The sequence below is a fragment of the Engystomops pustulosus genome, chromosome 1 (assembly GCF_040894005.1).
Source record: "Engystomops pustulosus chromosome 1, aEngPut4.maternal, whole genome shotgun sequence".
Classification (NCBI taxonomy): Eukaryota; Metazoa; Chordata; class Amphibia; order Anura; family Leptodactylidae; genus Engystomops; species Engystomops pustulosus.
In genome coordinates this window covers 61,654,699-61,674,903 of record NC_092411.1, presented here as the reverse complement: position 1 = coordinate 61,674,903, position 20,205 = coordinate 61,654,699, and the positions used below count along the sequence as shown (strand labels likewise).

The following is a 20,205-nucleotide window of genomic DNA, read 5'->3' as shown; positions in this document are numbered from 1 at the left end:
CTTCCAATACTCCAATGATTCTAGAATAGTTAGAATTTTCTCTCCAGCTTCCACCGTACCTAAGCAATCAGTGGCAAAAGTTTAACATCTGTACTGTATCATATGGGTGGAGAAAAGCTCTTCGCTCCTGGCTAGCACAAACCATCTGACAAGGGAGAGACAAATTAGAATATTTGATACTATGAAACTATGCTTTTAAGACTCTATACTGACCAAACTGACTTTACTGCAGCGCTATCTTGATCGGGAGCTTGCGGCCTAGCCCCCTCCATCTGACATTAGAGGGCTGAAAATGTTGACACTGAATACTCTGGAATGGTGAGGTGTTTAGAAAAAATTAAACTATACTAGAATCAATAGAACAATGCCCATCATAGGATACAAAAAGTTTGGGACAGGGTAACACACTGATATCAAGTATTTCTATCAAGCAGTATAAACAGCCTGCCATTAAATACAGGTAGGCAATTCTATCTGAAGATCCCACAAAAGTTAAATCTTTCAGACTTGAGATTTTCTTAATTAGTAAACAAATGTGATAATATACAATGCAACTAACAAAAAGAAAAAACTACATGGAAATATAAATGTAGAATTCTGAATCATGTGTATATTCTACTCTAGTCTCTAGTCTCCTCAAAATTCTTTAAAGGAATGGAGAGAGTTATTCCCATCTCAATATACACCCAAGGAAGGTTTTTTGTTTTACAAATTATTGTGTCAATTGATCAAAATTGGAGACCACAAAATCCTAGGTAGGTACAGATCTATTTTTAGACTGCCATATCTTTTTTAAGATGATTAAATAAAATCTAAATTTTAGGAGCGTGGCCTGGCTATGGCGGAAGCTAGGCATGTTTTAGAGTAGCTCCCACACTGAACCCCCGTGTTAAACTGTTCCACCTTGCTATTCATCATTCCAGAGCTCAGAATGGGACCCAAGAAACGGGGACACCCCAAGGCAGCGGGTGCTACCCTGCTCAAGATGACAGTCCAAGGGATAAGAAAATTTCTGTCCCCTCCCATTAAAACGTGTCGCCAACATGGCTACCGGCTTCTCTGCACCGTCCTCCCAGTTACAACAGTCACTCTTGCCAGGTGTCAGGACCAAGACTGAACAGGGGAGCGCTGCTGGCCAGGTGAAATCTCAGGGTCGGTGCTCATCTGAACCCAGTGGTCAGCCGCGGCTGTGCGGACTGCGCAGTCCTCCAAAATAGTGGTGTCTGCAGCTTCCAGCCCTGCCATTCAGCGTGACGCCGCACAGAAACCTGTTCCGATCAGAGCACAGATCCAGCAGCAAGACCGGCCCCAATGCCTGTGTCTCAGGCTCACATATTATACAAGAGCATAACTTGTAGGCCTATGACAGTCGCTCACAGTGTATCAGGGACGCCATCAGACACTGATCCAAGGCCATCACTGACTCTGCCTTCAGCTACATGTGAGGCAGCAGCTACATCTTGGGCTGTGAAGTGCCCAGCACATGTGGACCACCCTGTGACAATCTCTGGCCACCATTAGGCATCTTCCCAGAAAACCTGCATTTTCCAGTCCTCTGGCCTTCCCAGAGAGAAGATTGGCCATCCACGCAAGAAGAATGGTCACCAGCAGCCAATATCTCACCTCCCCCATCCTCCCTGCCAGCATCCTAATATCAATGTGGAATGGATTCTAAAATATCACCCTACTCCACACACTCCTCCCTGTTGCCACTACATGCACAGATGATGTTGCCCAAGCTCCTGTCTGTTCTCTTATCACAAGAAATTTGGGCCCTGGTGTGGTTGAGAGCCCCCTGTACCCACCTCTGATCTATGCCTACTAGGGTGGACATGGAAAGTTACATGGCACGTTTGGAGCAGTCATAGGGGAAGGAATTAGGGGTGGTGAGAGAAGATGTTCAAAATCTGACCGTTAGAGTCTCTACTGTAGAAGACAGTCATGCGACCTTGTCTAAGAGAGTGGACAACCTTGAATGTATCCTATCTTCACATACCCTTCAGCTAATATAAAGGCCCATGGCCTCCCGTAAACGATAGAAACTTCTCATCTCCATGACATCCTTCGACGGATCTTTAATTCTATACTTGAGGTCTGATACACCTCTGAAACTCATCGATCCCTACAGGTCAAACCTAACGACCATGACTCGCCCAGAGTCAACATCGGCAGGGTTCATAAATATCAAATTAAGGACACCATTATGTCTAAGTACAGGGGGATGAAGAATATCCTGTTTCAAGGAGCTAACTTGCAGCTACTCCCGGACTTATCCCGTCTCACACTACTTAAGCGCATCAAAGGAACATTTTGTACTCCTGGGGATTACAAAGTTGTCTACATGTCCACCATAGAGAAGGCAGATAAACTCTACGACATCTAGTTGATGTTCCTGATCTTTCAGCTACCCTATGCTTCCCGGCCCCAGTCATCACAGAGTGGCTGAGACTTCCTATCCCGGAGTGCTTACTTGGATCCCCACCACTCCCAGCCAGACCTCCAAGAGGTCGAGACCACAGAGGTTACAGAGGACGACAGAGATTACCAGTGATGCAGTCTGTTCTCTCCAAGTTACATGATGTGACACTGCGTATAGTCAAGTTCCCATAGGGTTGTATTTCGGCATTCTGTTGTGTTTTTCTTACATGCGCTTATTACTCCCTAGGTTATGTACTCATGCTTGGTTCTAGTTCAGCTCACCTGACTCTGAGCTACCTTAGAGATAGCCCGTAAATGTTGGAGAAGACCATATGATCCTTCCTCTCAAAATGTTCTACAAATATTGGATAGCTATCATTTTAATTTTTTCGTGATACTTTATTTGCAGCAACCGGGGGTCGCAAATACTTTTTGCGTACTCCTCCTCTCTAACTTACCAATTTCCCATTGAGGTCTACGCATACGGCAGGTCCGTTCGTGCATACATGCGTGATACCCCAACTTAATCTTAGATTAAGGGCTGCTTGTTTGTTATTGTTTTCATTAGGTTCCTCTATTTGTATTCCCCCCTTGCCCAAGCCTATCCCATTCCCTCCCTCTACTGTTTCTTTTTATTACTTTTCCTTCTATCTTTTAGGCATCACCATGACTAATCTGGCGTTATCTTTTTGCTCTTTCAATGTTAAGGGTCTCAATGCCCAAGCAAAAAGGGGACAAATATTATATTGGCTCAATAAACAGAAGGTCCTAATAGCCCTCTTCCAAGAAACCCATTTTGTAGCCAATGCCAATGGTTTCATTGCCCACACCCAGATAAAAAAGCAGGTGGTGTCTCGATAGCATTCCATAAAACTCTTCACTATTTCTTGATAGACTTCAAATATGACCCAGGCGGTAGATTTGTGTTCTTGAAAATCAGTATTGGAGGTGCCGATTTTATCATTGCTAATGTATATTTTCCTAACTTTAACCAGGTCCCCTTTGGTGTCTCAGACCTTCACTCCCTGACAGAATTCGCAAATGGCTCGGATATCGTCCTGGGGGAGACATCAATATGGTGATGGACGTGGACTTGGACACAACCACAGGTAGGTTACCTATCTCCTTTGCCGTAGACTGAAAACTGAGCTTAAGCTCTTAATTTGGTTGACATGTGGCGCACATTACATCCTTTTACTAAGGAATACAGTTACCATTCCCCAGCATACAACTCATATCATAGGCTCGACTATCTATTACTCTCACACAGATTACTGGACATGTTACCTAGGTGCTCCATTGATACATTTTTATGGTCCGACAATGCCCCTGTCTTTGGCTCACTAGAAGGCTCTCCTTTTCCGGGTTGAAAAGGCACATGGCAATTCAAGGATCATCTCCTAGATGATCAGTTTTGCGCAGAGGAAGTGAAAGTTGCAAATCAATCCACATGAGAGAGCCCCTCTCTGAGTAACTCTACACCTGTCTCTATATGGGAGGCTCTCAAAAGCAAATTACAAACCGTTTTCACTTCCCATGGGGCCAGATTGAAATGAGATAGAGCTCATAAACTTAAAGCATGAATACAATCATTAGCTGATAAAGAATTTTCTAGCAAATCTACCCCCTCTGAACTCTTGAACGCTGAAATTTCCTCCATACAACAGCAAGTCGTGTCTATTCTTGATCAAAAATATCAGGGAACGCACGTAGAAAGGCTTCTTTCAATATGGAGATAAATGTGGATCATAGTTAGCCAAAGCAATTCATCCATGCACCCCAACCATCCACATCTTTTCTATAAACTCTCAAGATAAAGGACTACTACATAAATAATACAAGATACTAGATGAATTTTACTCAGAGTTATACAACATTGTAAACAATCAACCTGGGTCCTCCAATCTTCCCACATTGCCCATTGATAGTTACTTCGAGAGAAATTCATTACCCACTAATCCAGACACTGAGGCCTCCTCTCAGGAGAATGATTTCTTGGAAGAGGAGGTTGCATTTGTCGTTAAAAACCTTAAAATAGGTTAAAGTCCAGGTCCTGACGGTTTCACTCATAGATTTTACAAAGTGTGTAAACTGGAAATAATCCCCCTTCTAACTAAAGCTTTCAATGCTATCTCTGAGAATTGCCCTTTTTCGAGTGTTCCCTATTTCAGACTGTTTCCTGGGAAATTTTGAACCTTCTTTATGTCCCTCCAAAAATTTGGCCACCATGTTATACGTTGAGGCTCCCTCCCTCGTATAAGAAAAACCCTCCACATACGACCCAAGATGGGGGGCGGTGGGGGGGTTCCACTTGTGTCTTTGATCTTTTTCATTACTAAACAAAAATGCTTTGGGTCAGGTCAGAATTGGAGTTTTCATCCAAGAGCACTTCCTAGAATCAAAGATGTAGTGGATGAAAGTGGACTTTGCCCTCTAGTGGATATAGGCACTGGGAATACACCAGGTTCTTGGCTTAACTATCTACAACTGCGATATTTTGTCTCCTCTCTGGCACCCATAACACCTCTTACATCCACCCTCACTACATTTAAAGAATTATGCCTCACTAAACACCAGCTCACTCATACCATCTTACTAGCGTATGGCTTTTTTTTGGCATGTGAGACAAAGGAATCAAAACCATCATCAGGGCCTGGGAGAAGAACTGACCACAGAACAATGGTCTACTGCATTTACCTTGACTCATGTTCATCATCCTGCAGACTTTAGGAACGTAACTTTAAGATTCTCGCACAATAGTACCGCACCCCAGTTAAACTGAGACAAATTGACCCTCAGATTTTGGACCAGTGCTGGTGATGTGAGAGTGACATAGGCACCATGCTGCATATTTGGTGGAGTTGCCCTCTCATTGCCCCCCTGTGGCAGAATATTAACCAGCTATATATTGCATTGATCAAATCCCATGTGACCTTCACTGCGGAACAGGCCCTACTCTCTGCTCTTTCAAGACCTATCTCTAAATTAAAAAAGGATCTACTAAGACATTTTCTAGTAGCCACTTGTCAGATTATCCCCCGCTGCTGGAGATCCTCAGCTCCTCCCTCAAGAGCTGACTGGGTTGCTGCTCTAAATCACATTTTCAGAATGGAGGAGTTGAGGGCAATTGATAACGACAGAATCACGCAGTTCTACACTACATAGTCCAATTGGATGACTTTCAGGGAATGGCTTTCAGGAATGGCTCAATACCCTACAACATTCTTTCTTTTTTTATCTTCTTATCCTTCTTTTCTTTATTCTTTCCTTTCTATATTCTTCTACCCAACACCCAACCCCACCCTTTTCGTTATGAAACCTAATGTTCTACCCTATGCCATAGCTACCTAGGTGTCTTTTGGAAGCAACCTGTATTGTTCACTATGCAATTGCCTCCTGCACATGACAGATATGTCTGTTGTATTTTGTATGTTTCAATAAACATTTATTGACTCTAAATAGAATCAAAATTTTAGGGTCCCGTTTTCCTTTGTAAGTGCTAGTTTATCAAGGATCCATTTTCTGTGGTAATGGAGAATGGAGAAGTTTATTTTCTGTACATTACTGTTAGTCCAGACGTAACTTGCAGGGTGCAGAGTGTAGAGTTACACCTGAACCTGGGAACCATAGGATACATGTAAGGTTTCTCTCCCCCTTTATCTTGGGGTCCTGCACCTTCATTTAATGTCTCTGCCTCCCTCTAACATTAGACATGTACCATGCAAATTGCCTAAGGGGATTTAACTGTATCTGCAGTTTCATAAACCAGCCCTATGTGTTTTAAGTTCTTGATACCTCCATCACCTGGTTGACTGTAAGGGTATTGTGTGTCCCCCACAAGCTTTGATCGACTCTACAAACTATCAGTCTAATGACCCTATATGTGCTATGTGGCTGTAGAAGGTAGACTAATCTGTTGAACCCTGGTATAAAAGCTTCTTTCTTTTGGGATTTATTTCTGCCAACAACATTTAGCAAAACATTGAACAGCCCATATGTCTGCCATGCTTTCATTTCCAGACTATCGCAATAAAACAGTTAGGAAATTGCTTGAAACGGGTAAATTGGTTTGTGCATTTTCTAAATAGCCATTTAAGACATAAAGATTCATGTAGGTCTGTTTTATTATTTATTTATTCATGTTGTTTTTATAGCAACACCATAATCCACAGAATAGTACAATTTGCTGACAATCTTGTGCATCAATCTTCTAGGCATAAAAATTTACAGACACACAAAAACCTTCACCCTAGCCATCACACAAACATTGGGGCATATTTATCAGGACCTCAGTGCTACATCAGTGGCGCTGAGGCCCTGAAATAATCGCGGAAGCCTCTTGATGTATTGCTCTGCAAAAATGCAGCAGTGGGTCTATCATACACTGGTGTACGAGTACCGGCGTATGATAAATATCCCACTATATGCTCATTGGTCCCAGCTCTACGCTAAGTAAAAAATATATTTCTTTCATTTATTGTACATTCTCCTTAATGGAGGATCATAGAAACAAAAAGAGATGAACTTCATCTATATATGTTAATCTCTACTTGTATTTTTTGGGGTAAAAATAAGACTGAACTTAAACTTTTAGATGTTACCTTAAGGACTATGGTTTGAACATATTTGTACTGATTTTGCTTTAATATTTAATTATTTAATTCCTTCTGGAAAAGACCATATATTTTATTGAATGTTAAAGAGGATAGAGGATCCACAGGATAGAGCCCAAATTGCTAACAGTGGGGGTCTCAGTGATGAGACCCTCACAGATCACGAGAACGGGGGGGACCGAGGTATCTCTGTCTGACTCCTCGTCTTTCCTAGATATAATCGGAGCAGACGTACATGCATGTCCATTCTGTTCCATTCATCTCTATGATCTCTATGACATATGCAGTGTGCTCCGCTCATCTCTGGGAGCGGCAAGGGGTCGAACAGAGGTACCTTGGAACCCATCAGATCCCCCGTTCTTGTGATCTGTGGGGGGTCTCATCATTGACCTCCTGTGGATAGGGCCTAACTTGTTTCCTGGGAAAACCCCTTGAACTCCTTGTGTTAATGAAAAACTCCTGAGATAGAAACAAGGAACAAGGAGTTATGATCCAGCACAGGTGGAGGAGCTTTTGTTTCCAAAAATTTAAGTTAACAATAGAAGCATAAACGCACACAAACATAGAGTAATGTTTTGTGTTTCTATGTATATTATGAAACAACCTACATGCATTGTTATGACATAAGATTATATTGTACTACATTTATCCACTAGCTGAAATGTAGTTATTATTGTAAAATTCTACCTATATCTATCATAGGAAATTATATATATACTGTACCCGGGGCTTGTGTTCTGCTATATCTGTACTAGATAAGAACATAAGGCCCAATAAATAAAAAAATGACATATTGTAAATACATTTTACTCACCCACTGTATCACATGGTTCATCTTTATGGACACAGAAATCTGTCCTAGGAGAAGGAGGGAAAACAGCGACACATTAGTCACAATCAAGTCTGTCAGACTAGTAATAATTATGTGACCAATTTGCACAGATTTACTATGCCTCAGTTGGTAGAAACAAGAATCCATTATTGTAACCTAGACTACAAGGAAGTAAAGATTTGGATTAGCAAATAGGTATTGCAAACTTTATCTAAATCTGTGGTGAGGCTCGGTATTGAGAGGGAGAAATGCCATTTAGGGCTTGGATGCTATGGCAATTCTCACAGATTGAGTTTTATTTAAATTCTTTATGGTTGCTATACTGGCCTGATCACTACACAGAGCATGGAGCTGTCTACAGTATAAAGTATGGAGTACAATTTTGCCGTACAAAATGTCGCTCTTGATTAAACCTTTGACCTATCCTTCCTCTATTATTTATACTGCAGACTTGAGTGTTTTCAAATGGGCATTTTAACAAGGCAATTTTATAGTGCCTTTATCTACAATGCTGTATACGATTAGTGACAGAGGTACAAGTAAACCTAATACAACTGGGCCCTAGCCTTTTTTGGTGGCTGGAGGAAGCCGGGACCCTAAATACCCGAGTGTCTGGCTAGTGCAGCCTAGCGCACAAGGATGGTCACGGTGCTTGGTATCAGGAACGGAGGCCTTGTCCACGGCCTGGCTGGCCACAAACTGAGCCAATTATAAGAGGATATAAGTAAGAGTAGACATTCTTAGATTTATTGTTAAGCATTAGAAAGTATTAGACACTTTGATAAACCTGGTTCAGTATAAAAACATCCCTTTGAATTTGAATATACCCCAACGGGTCTGTAGCACAGTCTATTTTGGTTAATGTCCAGTGCAGATAGCTACAGCTGACAATGAGCATAACCAATGGACACTCATGTAGATGCAGGTGCCCATTATTTCTGCAAGATAACAGAGAACAGTGTGCTCTGGACATACAGTGGGGGAGAATTTTTATGTCTTCTATGAAGTCTCCCCATGTCTGCCACATTGTAGCATTTGCCACATTGGGCGTGCTGGGTTTAAAACTCCAGTCTTAATAAATTCCAGCAAGTATAAATGGATGGGACAAAGTAACACAGCACTCATTAACTTTATTACATTTAATATACTTAGCTAAAAGGTCAAATTTAATATATATATATACATATATAATTTAAATAAATACTATAATATTCAGTATTTAGTTGTTTGTTAGAAGACTTAGGGTAGAATACTGACAGTTTCAGTAGCCTCAGACTAGTAAAAATGAAATACTACTTTAATTTTCTTAACATTCCACATGCCAAAGCGAAGTGACAGACCGGCTACTTACATTCCACACAACATTCACAAAGCAACACATGCATTGGCTTTTGTTAAGATCATTTACACAATTAACTTCTCTTCAGACTGACAAAATGACGTGAAATGATCTGCATACCAGAAAGCATTAAATATGCCCCCAATCTTGTGGAGAAGCCAAGGAAACTTGATTTTTAAATCAATAAGTAAAAAGTGGGACAAGAAGGATTCATTATTTATGAAAGGTGTCAAAGAAGGTTTTGTTTTCGCAGATATTCCTGTCTGGGGATGGTGTCAATTATATTTGTAGCTGCCTAAGGGAAATAATGTTTCGTAAGAAAAAAATTCTACAGAAAGACAAAAAAAAATACCTACAGGTATGTCCATCTATAGTAAATAAGAAGATAATTGCAATATCAATATTGACCATATTCTACACTTGGCAAGTCCTAAAAGTGGAGTCCATCTGCAAAATAGCAAGTGAAGCCACCAGATTATGGAGATGGTGGCCTGATGGTGGCTTTTCATGATGTCAAATCTGAACATGGAGTCCACTGGCTAATATGCAGCAGACATAAAATATTACTGAAAAGGGTGGTGTCAGCTACAAAATGGATGACATTCATTGGTCAGAATTCTGAGGTCATTTGTGGTTTCACATTGGTGTCTTTTTCACATCAGTGGTGTTTCACTTAACCCATTTTGGCTTATGAACACATGTAGATTAGTTTTATCTTTCTTGCTTCAGTGATTTTTCATTGATGTCTTACAGAACCATTCTTTACAATGGGCTTTTTCACACTTTATTTTTTTTCCATTTTTCCAAAAGATTTGGTTTGGGTCTGGATCCATTTGAACAAAACCAATATTGTTCCAATTATCGTTAAAACTGGTATATAACCTCTGTTTGTCTTCTAAAATACAAAAAAGCTCCTATCTTGTTTCATACATTTTTTTTTTCACAAATGTTTACATTTTCCCTTGTTTGTCAGCCCCTTCCCTAAGCTCTGGTCTGCATGACAGCATTATTTTACAAGATTCATGCAAAGCAAATTATAAAAGATTCAGATTCCAGTCTGTACCTAAAAAAAGCCAGATTTGCATCAAAACTACAAACCAATAAATAAGTTTGCTCATATCTACAAGCACCTGTGTCCAATACAATACGTACAGTAGTGAAGTATGTGTAGGGATGAGTGGACCCTTTTAGGTTTGGGTTTGCCAAACCCAATACTAAAAATTTGGTTTGAGTCTTGGTTCAGGTGCCTGAACCCCCACTGGTAACCCCCATGATTGGCGCTAGACAGTGTTTTTCTTTACACAGTCCAAACGCCAGACCTAAACCCAGACTTCTTGGGTTCAGGTCCACTTATCCCTAATTATATGTTATTGAAACTCTATTTCAGAACTAAGGTTCTACATAGACATTTGTTTTAGAAGAAGCAGCATCACTACAAAGTAAAGAAAGCTTCTTTTAGACATCCACTCCAGGTTTTATGAGTAACCGAAAGTGCTCAAACACATGCTCCTGGCACTAGAAGTCACAGGGAGATGTCAAGTGCTTTGCTATTGATGTTCTTAATTTTCTTTCTTAATGATATAAGCCCAGATATGAGATGAACAGAAGGGCTCTATATAGTAGTAGCATATAGTATACAGTATTCAAAGCTATTGCAAAACTGTTTATTGCACCTTAATAGCTACATTCCAGAAAAGTATTCAAAAAGTAAGCCTAGGCTGTTAATAGACCAAGACTGCTTCATAGAAGACATTCTGAGTAAATCATGTCAATGGACAGGACATTTTCCATCCACAGGCAGAAACAGGCATGCACAAAAGTCTTTCTTGCCTATGGCAAACTACTGTATACTTGCAAAATGGTATCAACATTTCTGTTACTACCTACTGTACATTATCAATGGCGGTACAATAATAAATGTACTAAAAGTTATACAATTTTATGATATTTATATATTAATTATATAGTGCTATTCATTGGATCAGGGGTTCACATACATTATATTAAACAGTATACCTACTTATAGAAAACTAACAGAGTATAAGTAAGTTATTATAGGGAGGCTGTATATATTTAAAGGGAGGCTGTATATAATTAATAAAGAGGGCTGTATATAGTAATTATATGGGGTTGTATGTAGTTATTACAGGGGGTTGTATATAGTTATTATAGGGAGGTTGTATATAGTTATTATAGGGATGCTGTATATAGTTATTATAGGGGGCTGTATATAGTTATTATAGTGGGCTGTATATAGTTATTAAGGGGGGCTGTATATAGGTATTAAAGGGGGCTGCATATAGCTATTACAGGAAGTTGTATATACTTATTATAAGGGGTTATATATAGTTATTATAGGGGTTGTATATAGTTATTACAGGGGGCTGTGTATAGTTATTAAAGGGGGCTGTATATAGTTATTATAGGGCGGTTTTATAAAGTTATTACAGGGGGCTGTATATATTTATTATAGGGGAATGTATATAGTTATTACAGGGGACTGTATATAGTTATTATAGGGGGGCTGTATATAGTTATTATAGGGAGGCTATATATAGTCATTATAGGGAGGCTGTACATAGTTATTATAGGGGGTGTATATAGCTATTACTGAAGGCTGTACATAGTTATTATAGGGGGTTGGATATATTATAGGGGATGTGTATAGTTATTATAGAGAGGCTGTATATAGTTATTACAGCGGGCTGTATATAGTTATAATGCAAGCCTTTGTATAGTAATTATAGGGGGCTGTATATAGTTATATGGGGACTGTATATTGTTATTATAGGGGGGCTGTATAAAGTTATAGGAAGACTGTATATAGTTATTATAGGGGCAGTAGATAGTTTTAATGGGAGGCTATATATAGTTATTATAGATGGGCTGAATATAGGTAATGTTGGGGGGCTGTATATAGTTAATGCTGGGGGGGCTGTATGTAGTGATTACTGGGGGTCTGTATATAGTTATTGCTGGGGGCACTGTATGTAGTGATTACTGGGGATGTATATACTGAAAACTGGGAGCTGTATAAAGTTATTGCTGGGGGGCTGTATATATTTATTGCTGGGGGCTGTATACAATGATTATAGGGGGCTGTATACAGTGATTGTTGGGGGCTGTATACAATGATTATAGGGGGCTGTATACAGTGATTGGTGGGGGAGCTGTATATAGTGATTGCTGTGGGAGCTGTATGTTGTGATTACTGGGAGCTGTATACAGTGACACCCACCTGAGAGCACAGAGGATCCCTGATAATGCCCTCCAGACCCCCTTCTGGCTCATTAACATAATTTGAAAAGTTGATTTTAGAAAGCGGGAGGCCATGGATAACAGCTATACAAAAAATCACCACATTCACGGTGCCTGGATCTATGAGTACATCTCCCTGCCTTATCATGCTTGCTTTTGATGATAGATTTTCTTTAATATGTTACCATCTGAACCACATCATTTTCCTGTGATAGTTCACATCAAAGTACTGGAAAGACAATCAATTGCTACATCTGTGTTATCACTTTACAACATAATATATATGTAATGAATGGAAAAGTTTCTGGGAAATATCATAATTGATAGCATTAGAGATTGTCTCTATTCTTTCCCTTACTACAGATTTCACACTACAACCAACCTCAGTGACACGTGACGGACAATGTATTAGCTTTTTTCATTTTTCTAAATATTAATATCCTTGGTACTTTGCAGTATTCATAGGTATAATGCAGACAGTGCAGTTTACACATAAATGGAGCCTTTTATTCCTTCATTTTATTACCTTACAGCTGAGTATGTTGACATGTTTGACATAATGTTGAAGGTTTTACAGCTGTATATAAATGGTCACAGCTTTTTCTTCGATTTCTAGACTGGTCTAGATTGCCATATGGTTTTGCCTTTTTTGGAAATAACTGGTGCAATATATTTACATAATCTGCTTTTCAATGTTAGATTTATGAGATGTATTTTTTAATTTATTGATGTTTGTTTTTGGAGTGTTTTTAGTCATTTACGTCTTTGCTTTTTTGTTGCATTTATGAAAGTTATGAAGCTGAGAGTTTTTGCTCAGGTAAATGAATTATACTGTGTGCCACAATTTGTAGTTAGGTGAGATACTAGATCAATATTATATCTATTTTTAGTAGCTTAGCATTGATTTCATTAAATGTTGATGGCTTTTAGATATATTTTCCTAGAAAAACTGAGGATACACAAAAAAATGAATAGGCTTTACCTGGTTATTAGAACTGCAGCATCTACTGCCGAGTATTCGTCACTCCAGCTTGTAGACATCTCCATGTGGACATCATTCTTCTTTCCAAATTCCTCAAGCTGCCATTTACAAAAACTTTCCAGCATTTTCTCTCCATGATGTCCTATATACATATCAGCCTATAAACAAAGGTATAAGAAATAATTTTTCATACTATTTTTGTATATTGATATCATTTGAGTTCTAGGGTTTGCTGCACCTTTTTTAAAACTTGGTGGGACCAACAGAGCCCTCTGTTCAAGCAGTGCAGGTACAGGCCCACATTTATCAAAAACAGTGCAGTCTGTGCTATATGCAGTTTGCCTGCATAGTGTGGAGTGGGCGCCAGATTCATGAATTGTGGTGCACGTTCTTCATAAATCAACTGCAACTTGCAGTGCTCTGGAAGTGTGCACATTTTTTTTTTCTGTGCACTTAGTTCATGTTGCAGAATTGTGGCTCGACTAAGCACTAACACACACCTTTTGGCACACACAAAACTGGCGCAGACACTTTATAAATACATGTGCAAGCAGTTTGCACTTTCTTTCTATTGCAGAGTCAGACAGAAAACTGGTGCAGGTACTTTAACTGGCACCGATTGCAGAGTGCACCATATTAATGAAGACCGTGCTCCAGTATCCAGTAGCATGCACTACTTTTGATAAATCGGGCACATTGGCCCACATTTATCAAAAACTGTGCAAACTGCACTATTTGCAGTTTGCCTGTGAAGTGTGGAGGGTGCACCAGAATCATAAATTAGAATTGGCACAACACGGGTGATGGGTGATCTTTGTCAAAAAAGCATATCCTTTATTGTATAAAAAGCATCTTGAGACACGAGGAAACAATCCGGTTAACGCGTTTTGACGTTAATGCGTTGAGTATAGTGGCAAATGTGTCACAGAAACTTTATAAATACCTGTGCACGCAGTTTGCACTAAAAAGAATATGCAGACTCAGACAAAAAACTGGTGTAGGGGCTTTAATAAATGTGGGCCATTGAATGTAGTTTACTAACTCCTTGTGTGATTTCTTGTTTTAACTTTTGAGACTTTGTTGTCTTAGCTAAGAGAAACAATCTCCAAAAATAGTATAAGAAACCAGACAACGTGTTGATAAAACTCCACCACTGTCTATTAACCCCATAGCGCAATAAGACGTACCCTTACGTCTTACTGCGCATGGGGGAGTATGAAGAGGGCTCACAGGCTGAGCCCTCTTCATACTCACCGGGCATTTGCTTCATAATGAAGCAAACGCCCGTCGCTAACACCCGCGATCGGTGCTTGCACCGATCGCGGGTGTTAACCCTTTGATTGCCGCCGGCAAAGCTGCCGGCGGCATTAAAGAGCCGGCGGCGCGTGGGCGCCGCCATCTTGGCTCCGATCGTCACTCCCCGTGACGTCACCGGGGAGCGGCGATCCGTTGCCATGACAGCCTGGGATCACACAAAGATCCCAGGCTGTCATGATCGAGGCTATCTATTATAATGTGCGATCTGCACATTATAATAGATGGTATGCAAAATCCCCATATACTGCCATACTGTAGTATGGCAGTATATGGTAGGATCAATCAGACAACCTAGGGTTAAAGTACCCTAGGGAGTCTGTAAAATAGTAAAAAAAATAAATAAAAAAAAAGTAAAAAAAAAAAAATTATATTAAAAAAACATAAAAATTCAAATCACCCCCCTTTCCCTAGAACTGATATAAATATAAATAGACAGTAAAAATCATAAACACATCAGGTATCGCCGCGTCCGAAAATGCCCGATCTATCAAAATATAATAACCGTTTTTCACTGCGTTAAACCCCGTAGCGGAAAATAGCGCCCGAAGTCGCAAATGGCATTTTTTTGCCATTTTGAAAAATAGAAAAAATTCTATAAAAAGTGATCAAAATGTCGAACAGTCCTTAAAATAGAAGCATTGAAAACGTCATCAGAAGTCGCAAAAAATGACACCACCCACAGCTCCATACACCAAAGTATGAAAAAGTTATTAGCGCAAGAACACGGCAAAATGAAGAATTTTTTTTCTGTACAGGAGGTTTTAATTTTTGTAAATGTATGAAAACATTATAAAACCTATACAAATTTGGTATCCCCGTGATCGTATTGACCCAATGAATGAAATAGACATGTCATTTAGGGTGCACAGTGAAAGCTGTAAAAACCAAGCCCACAAGAAATGGCGCAAGTGTGTTTTTTCATCATTTTCACTGCATTTAGAATTTTTTTCCCGCTTCCCAGTACACGGCATGGAATATTTAATACCATCACTACGAAGTGCAATTTGTTACGCAGAAAATAAGCCATCACACAGCTCTGTACATGGAAAAATAAAAAAGTTATAGATTTTTGAAGGTGGGGAGTGAAAAATAAAAACGCAAAAACGAAAAAGGGCCTGGTCCTTAAGGGGTTAAATTCACTTAAAATATTTAACTTAATCACTTACTGGTGTTTCATGAAGAAGAATCAATTTTGTAACACGCAGATTCATTTGTACTCCAAGACTTTTGTGCTGAAAAAGATTATAGACCTGGAAGATGAAATATTGTTGATTACAAATAAGTTATTACTTTGAGGTCCATACATTTGTTGAGTTTCTATGGATGTGGTTGGAGTAAACAGGAAAAGGAGTAGGGGGGGGGGATGACAGGTTTTTCATAAACTACATGCACGCTGCTGTGTCTGAGCCATGTCAACTTGAAAGTGTGTGTAGGATGAGAAATTATAAGGGTTTACCACCGCTCTACTTAAGTTGCCCAAGTGCCTTTACTGCCATGGTGCAGAGCCTGTACAGAGCCTTCCATTTCTAAACTCTGCTGAAGTGGAAGTGGAGGGCTATGTAATAATCTCCTTCCCTTCAGATTATTACATAGCCCTCCGTCTTCATGGCTCAGACAGTATGTGGCTTCCAGGAAGTAGATGAAAGGGCTACAGCAGAGGGACTGTATGAGAAGTGAAAAGAATGATGTCACATGGACATGCAGCATTGACTCTACAGAGATTAGTTGTCTATTTATGCAGAAAACAGATTGCAAAGTACAGAGAAAGGCTGCAGCTTTGAAAGGAGGCAAAGCAGGTTGGTCTTGCTGCGGAGTGGTACCCCCAGGTCGTTCCACAGGCGCGACTTATCTGCGGTGGCAGCCAAGGTCGAGGTACAGAATCTGCAGGCAATCTCGTAGTCGGGGACATGCAGGTGGTCAAGGCAGGTGGCAATGATTCAAGGTCGGGGACGGAGCAGGTGGTCAGGGCTGGCAGCGAAGGAGCGAAGTCGAGGACAGGTCAGGGGTCATAACTGGAGGTCAGAACACAGGTAACCTGCACAGGAAGCTTTCTCGATGGCAAATAGGGCAAAGATCCGTTAGGGAATGCTGGGAGAAGCCGGCTTTTATGTAATCCCAGGAAGTGGCCAGCGCCAATTAGTGGTGTGCTAGGGAGCGGGGAAGCGTGTACTGGGCAGCCAGGATGGCAGCAGGAAAGCAGAGAGGTAAGTGGTAATTCTTAGGTAATTCTAAATATAAGGCCATGAGGCTGAGAAAGGAAGGAAGGAAGAACAGTGAAAATATAGGTGGAATCACTAAAACTAGTAATGAGATGAGAGAGATTCCAGGGAGCAGTCTAATGAAATGTAAAAAGAACTGATCAACTGGCTAAAATTAGGAAGTTTGAGATTAAAGATTAAAGGATTTTTGTACAAGGAAATAATTGCAAAAAAAATTGATTTTAGTAAATGTAATTATTATTAGCACATGGAAACATCCCCCTTACAGATGGCTAGTATGAACAAATTTACATGTACATTACTTGGGGTCATAACTTTTAGACGGGTGTTTGGAATTTAAAAAAAAAAAAAAATCCAATAAAACATTTTGTACTTGGTGACAAGTTCCCTTTAATACAAACATATAAAACACTGACACAGTGAGGCTTTTAGAAACTTTTGAAAGCAATAATAAACTATGAAATTAGTATTAAATCAGTTACCATGTTGAGGATAGTGAGGATAAATTTTCGTGTTGCTTCTGACCCATGGTAGGATACCATGGCAGGGTCGGCAACCACCACAGTTTCTATGTTGTATTCTTGGCTTTGTTTGTATGAGTATCGTTTTCCTCTTCCTGTTTCAGTCCCTTTAAAGTTTTTTGTTCTTCTTTTATCTGGGAAAAGAAGATGTAAAAGTCCTTTTAGATTTTATAGTTACTAATTCAATAGTAATTGAAAAAAAGAAAATGGTGGAAATCTGTAAAGTAATATGTAAGAAGTGACTAGACATAAAAATAACACAAAGCTATTTGGTTCAGAATAATAACTGCATAAGGTGCCCGGTTTCAGAAGAAATGATGGCAAAGAGGATCAAGCTACGATCTCTTCCAACTGATCAAATCCTAAATTATGCAAGCAGGCGAGTTAATCACATGGGCATTTTGATCAAGTAGCAGCCAATCATGGGTATGAAACAGGAAATCTTTCTGTAAATGAGAATTACATTTTCTAGCTTTAGATGGAACTTGGAAGAACCTTGCAGTAACAATATGTAACAATAAATACTTATTGTTGTAAAAATTATTTATTTTTATTTATTATTATAGTAATGATAATTTTACTTTCCAGTAATTAAGCACATTGGGGCAGATTTACTTACCCGGTCCGTTCGCGATCCAGCGGCGCGTTCTCTGCGGTGGATTCGGGTCCGGCCGGGATTCACTAAGGCAGTTCCTCCGCCGTCCACCAGGTGGTGCTGCTGCGCTGAAGTTCCCCGGAGGCGCGCTGGAATGCCCTGAAATTCACCGGCCTATACCAGGTGAAGGTAAGTGTAATTTTCGCTACACATTTTTTGTCTTAAATGCGGCGTTTTTTCCGAATCCGTCGGGTTTTAGTTCGGCCACGCCCCCCGATTTCCATCGCGTGCATGCCAGCGCCGATGCGCCACAATCCGATCGTGTGCGCCAAAATCCCGGGGCAATTCAAGGGAAAATCGGCGCAAATCGGAAATATTCGGGTAACACGTCGGGAAAACGCGAATCGGGCCCTTAGTAAATGACCCCCATTCTGTTAAAAATGCTGTACATATAAATCTAAACAATATACTTCATTTAAAATTAGTTTTTTCAAGTGTAAGTTCTAGTAAAGAATCATATTGTATACAGATGACAGGTTATATTTTAAGGGGAAGGTTGTAATTTTATAAATGGATTTAAGAGCAGATTATAAAAGATTTTATGATAAAAGTCCTTTGTTTTGAGACTTTTTATTGACTTTTTTTCCTACTACCAAAACAAATAACATATATAATGTTACAGTCTGGCGCTTCCTGTCCTAACAATTGGACATAAGCAATGGCACCCTCCAAGGATACCCTTTATCACCCATCATATTTGCACTGGTTATGGCACCCCTGGCCGAGATAATCAGAACTGCAGCTACAATAAATGTATTTCCTGTATTGTTGTCTTTGTCTAACCCCCTATTCACGACTTTAGAAGTGTGAACTCCTAATTCAGATTTACTCTCACAAATCCAAATTAAAACAGTTTAACAACATACCAATGTTAGAACATTTGATGAAATCTCATTTTCTATACATTTTGAATAAAACTACTGAAACTACTGCAATCATAGCCAGACACAATTCTTCTGCATTAATTCTGCAAACCCATGATCTCAAGGCAGTTGGATAGCATAGGTGAAAATGATGGTTTTGCCCTTTGTATATGAACTAACTATAAACATTTAAAACAGTGAAAATCTGCTAGACCAATAGCTGCCCTAATAACAACATAACATTTTATCTGTGAAAACAAGAAACCTATGGCTAGGTTCAAAATAATGTATAGACCCCCCAAAAATGGTGGAATGGGTCAGCAACCCTCAAACAACTGAAAGAAAATCTACCACTTAATTTCACCTCTGCAAAGCCCCACCACTGTTTTCTAGAGGTGAACATCCACATTGCATCCATACCCTTACATTGGTGATCAAAGCGATGATGTCAATCAGTTCTCTGGACTTCTCAAGCCTCACTCCAATGAGGATCTTGTTGTCAGGACCCGTGGTGTTAGGTGCACTGTGGGGTAAGGTGTCTAACCCTTGCTGGCACATGTTGCTGATACACATTAAATATATCAGCATTACCATATAAATCATCTGTGCATACCTCCCAACGGTAATAGCAAAGTATGATTTTTTTTTGCACTAAGCCACATCTTTTTCTCTGCTTCTAACTCCACCCACACACAGTATAATTTCCCACCCACACACAATATAATTTCTCCCTTAGTGCCCTACATCCCCCTCTTATATTGTGGTCTTAGCTCCCCCTCTTATTGTACACCCCCAGCTCCACCTCTTATCCCCTCAGCAGCTCTCCACTTATTGTGCTCTCTCAACAGCTGATTGTGCACCTCCCAACAGATCCCAACTCCCACAGCAGATCACCCTCAAGTAGCTTACCATTCCTCTAATAAACAGATACTCACCCTTCCCCATTCCACCTTAGCAGCTCCTATCTCCTGCTGTATGTAGCAGTGAAGCTGGAGGGCATGGATGACATCATCACATTGAATCATCACATGATGTCATCACCTTCCGGCTCTGCAACACACAGCAGCAGAGTACAGCTGACTCTCTGTAATTAAAGAGAACCCGTCAGGCAAAATAACCCCCCTAAACTAAATATATTTTCATAAACTGCCATTAGAGAGCATTGCCTCTATCCCATCATTGTCCCTC

The 20,205-nt window shown here is 39.9% G+C and overlaps 1 protein-coding gene across 2 annotated transcripts in view; it reads right to left on the bottom strand.

Annotated features, from left to right (window-relative positions):
- ADAMTS19 (ADAM metallopeptidase with thrombospondin type 1 motif 19) overlaps positions 1-20,205 on the bottom strand; it is a 114,378-nt gene that overhangs the window by 74,542 nt on the left and 19,631 nt on the right. For both annotated transcript variants that reach the window (XM_072141766.1, XM_072141775.1), the window contains exons 4-7: positions 17,461-17,633; positions 15,926-16,009; positions 13,443-13,600; positions 7,846-7,889 (exon numbers count right to left, since the gene is read on the bottom strand). In XM_072141766.1, the coding sequence (XP_071997867.1) occupies positions 7,846-7,889; positions 13,443-13,600; positions 15,926-16,009; positions 17,461-17,633 (459 nt within the window). The remainder of the gene's footprint in view (positions 1-7,845; positions 7,890-13,442; positions 13,601-15,925; positions 16,010-17,460; positions 17,634-20,205) is intronic.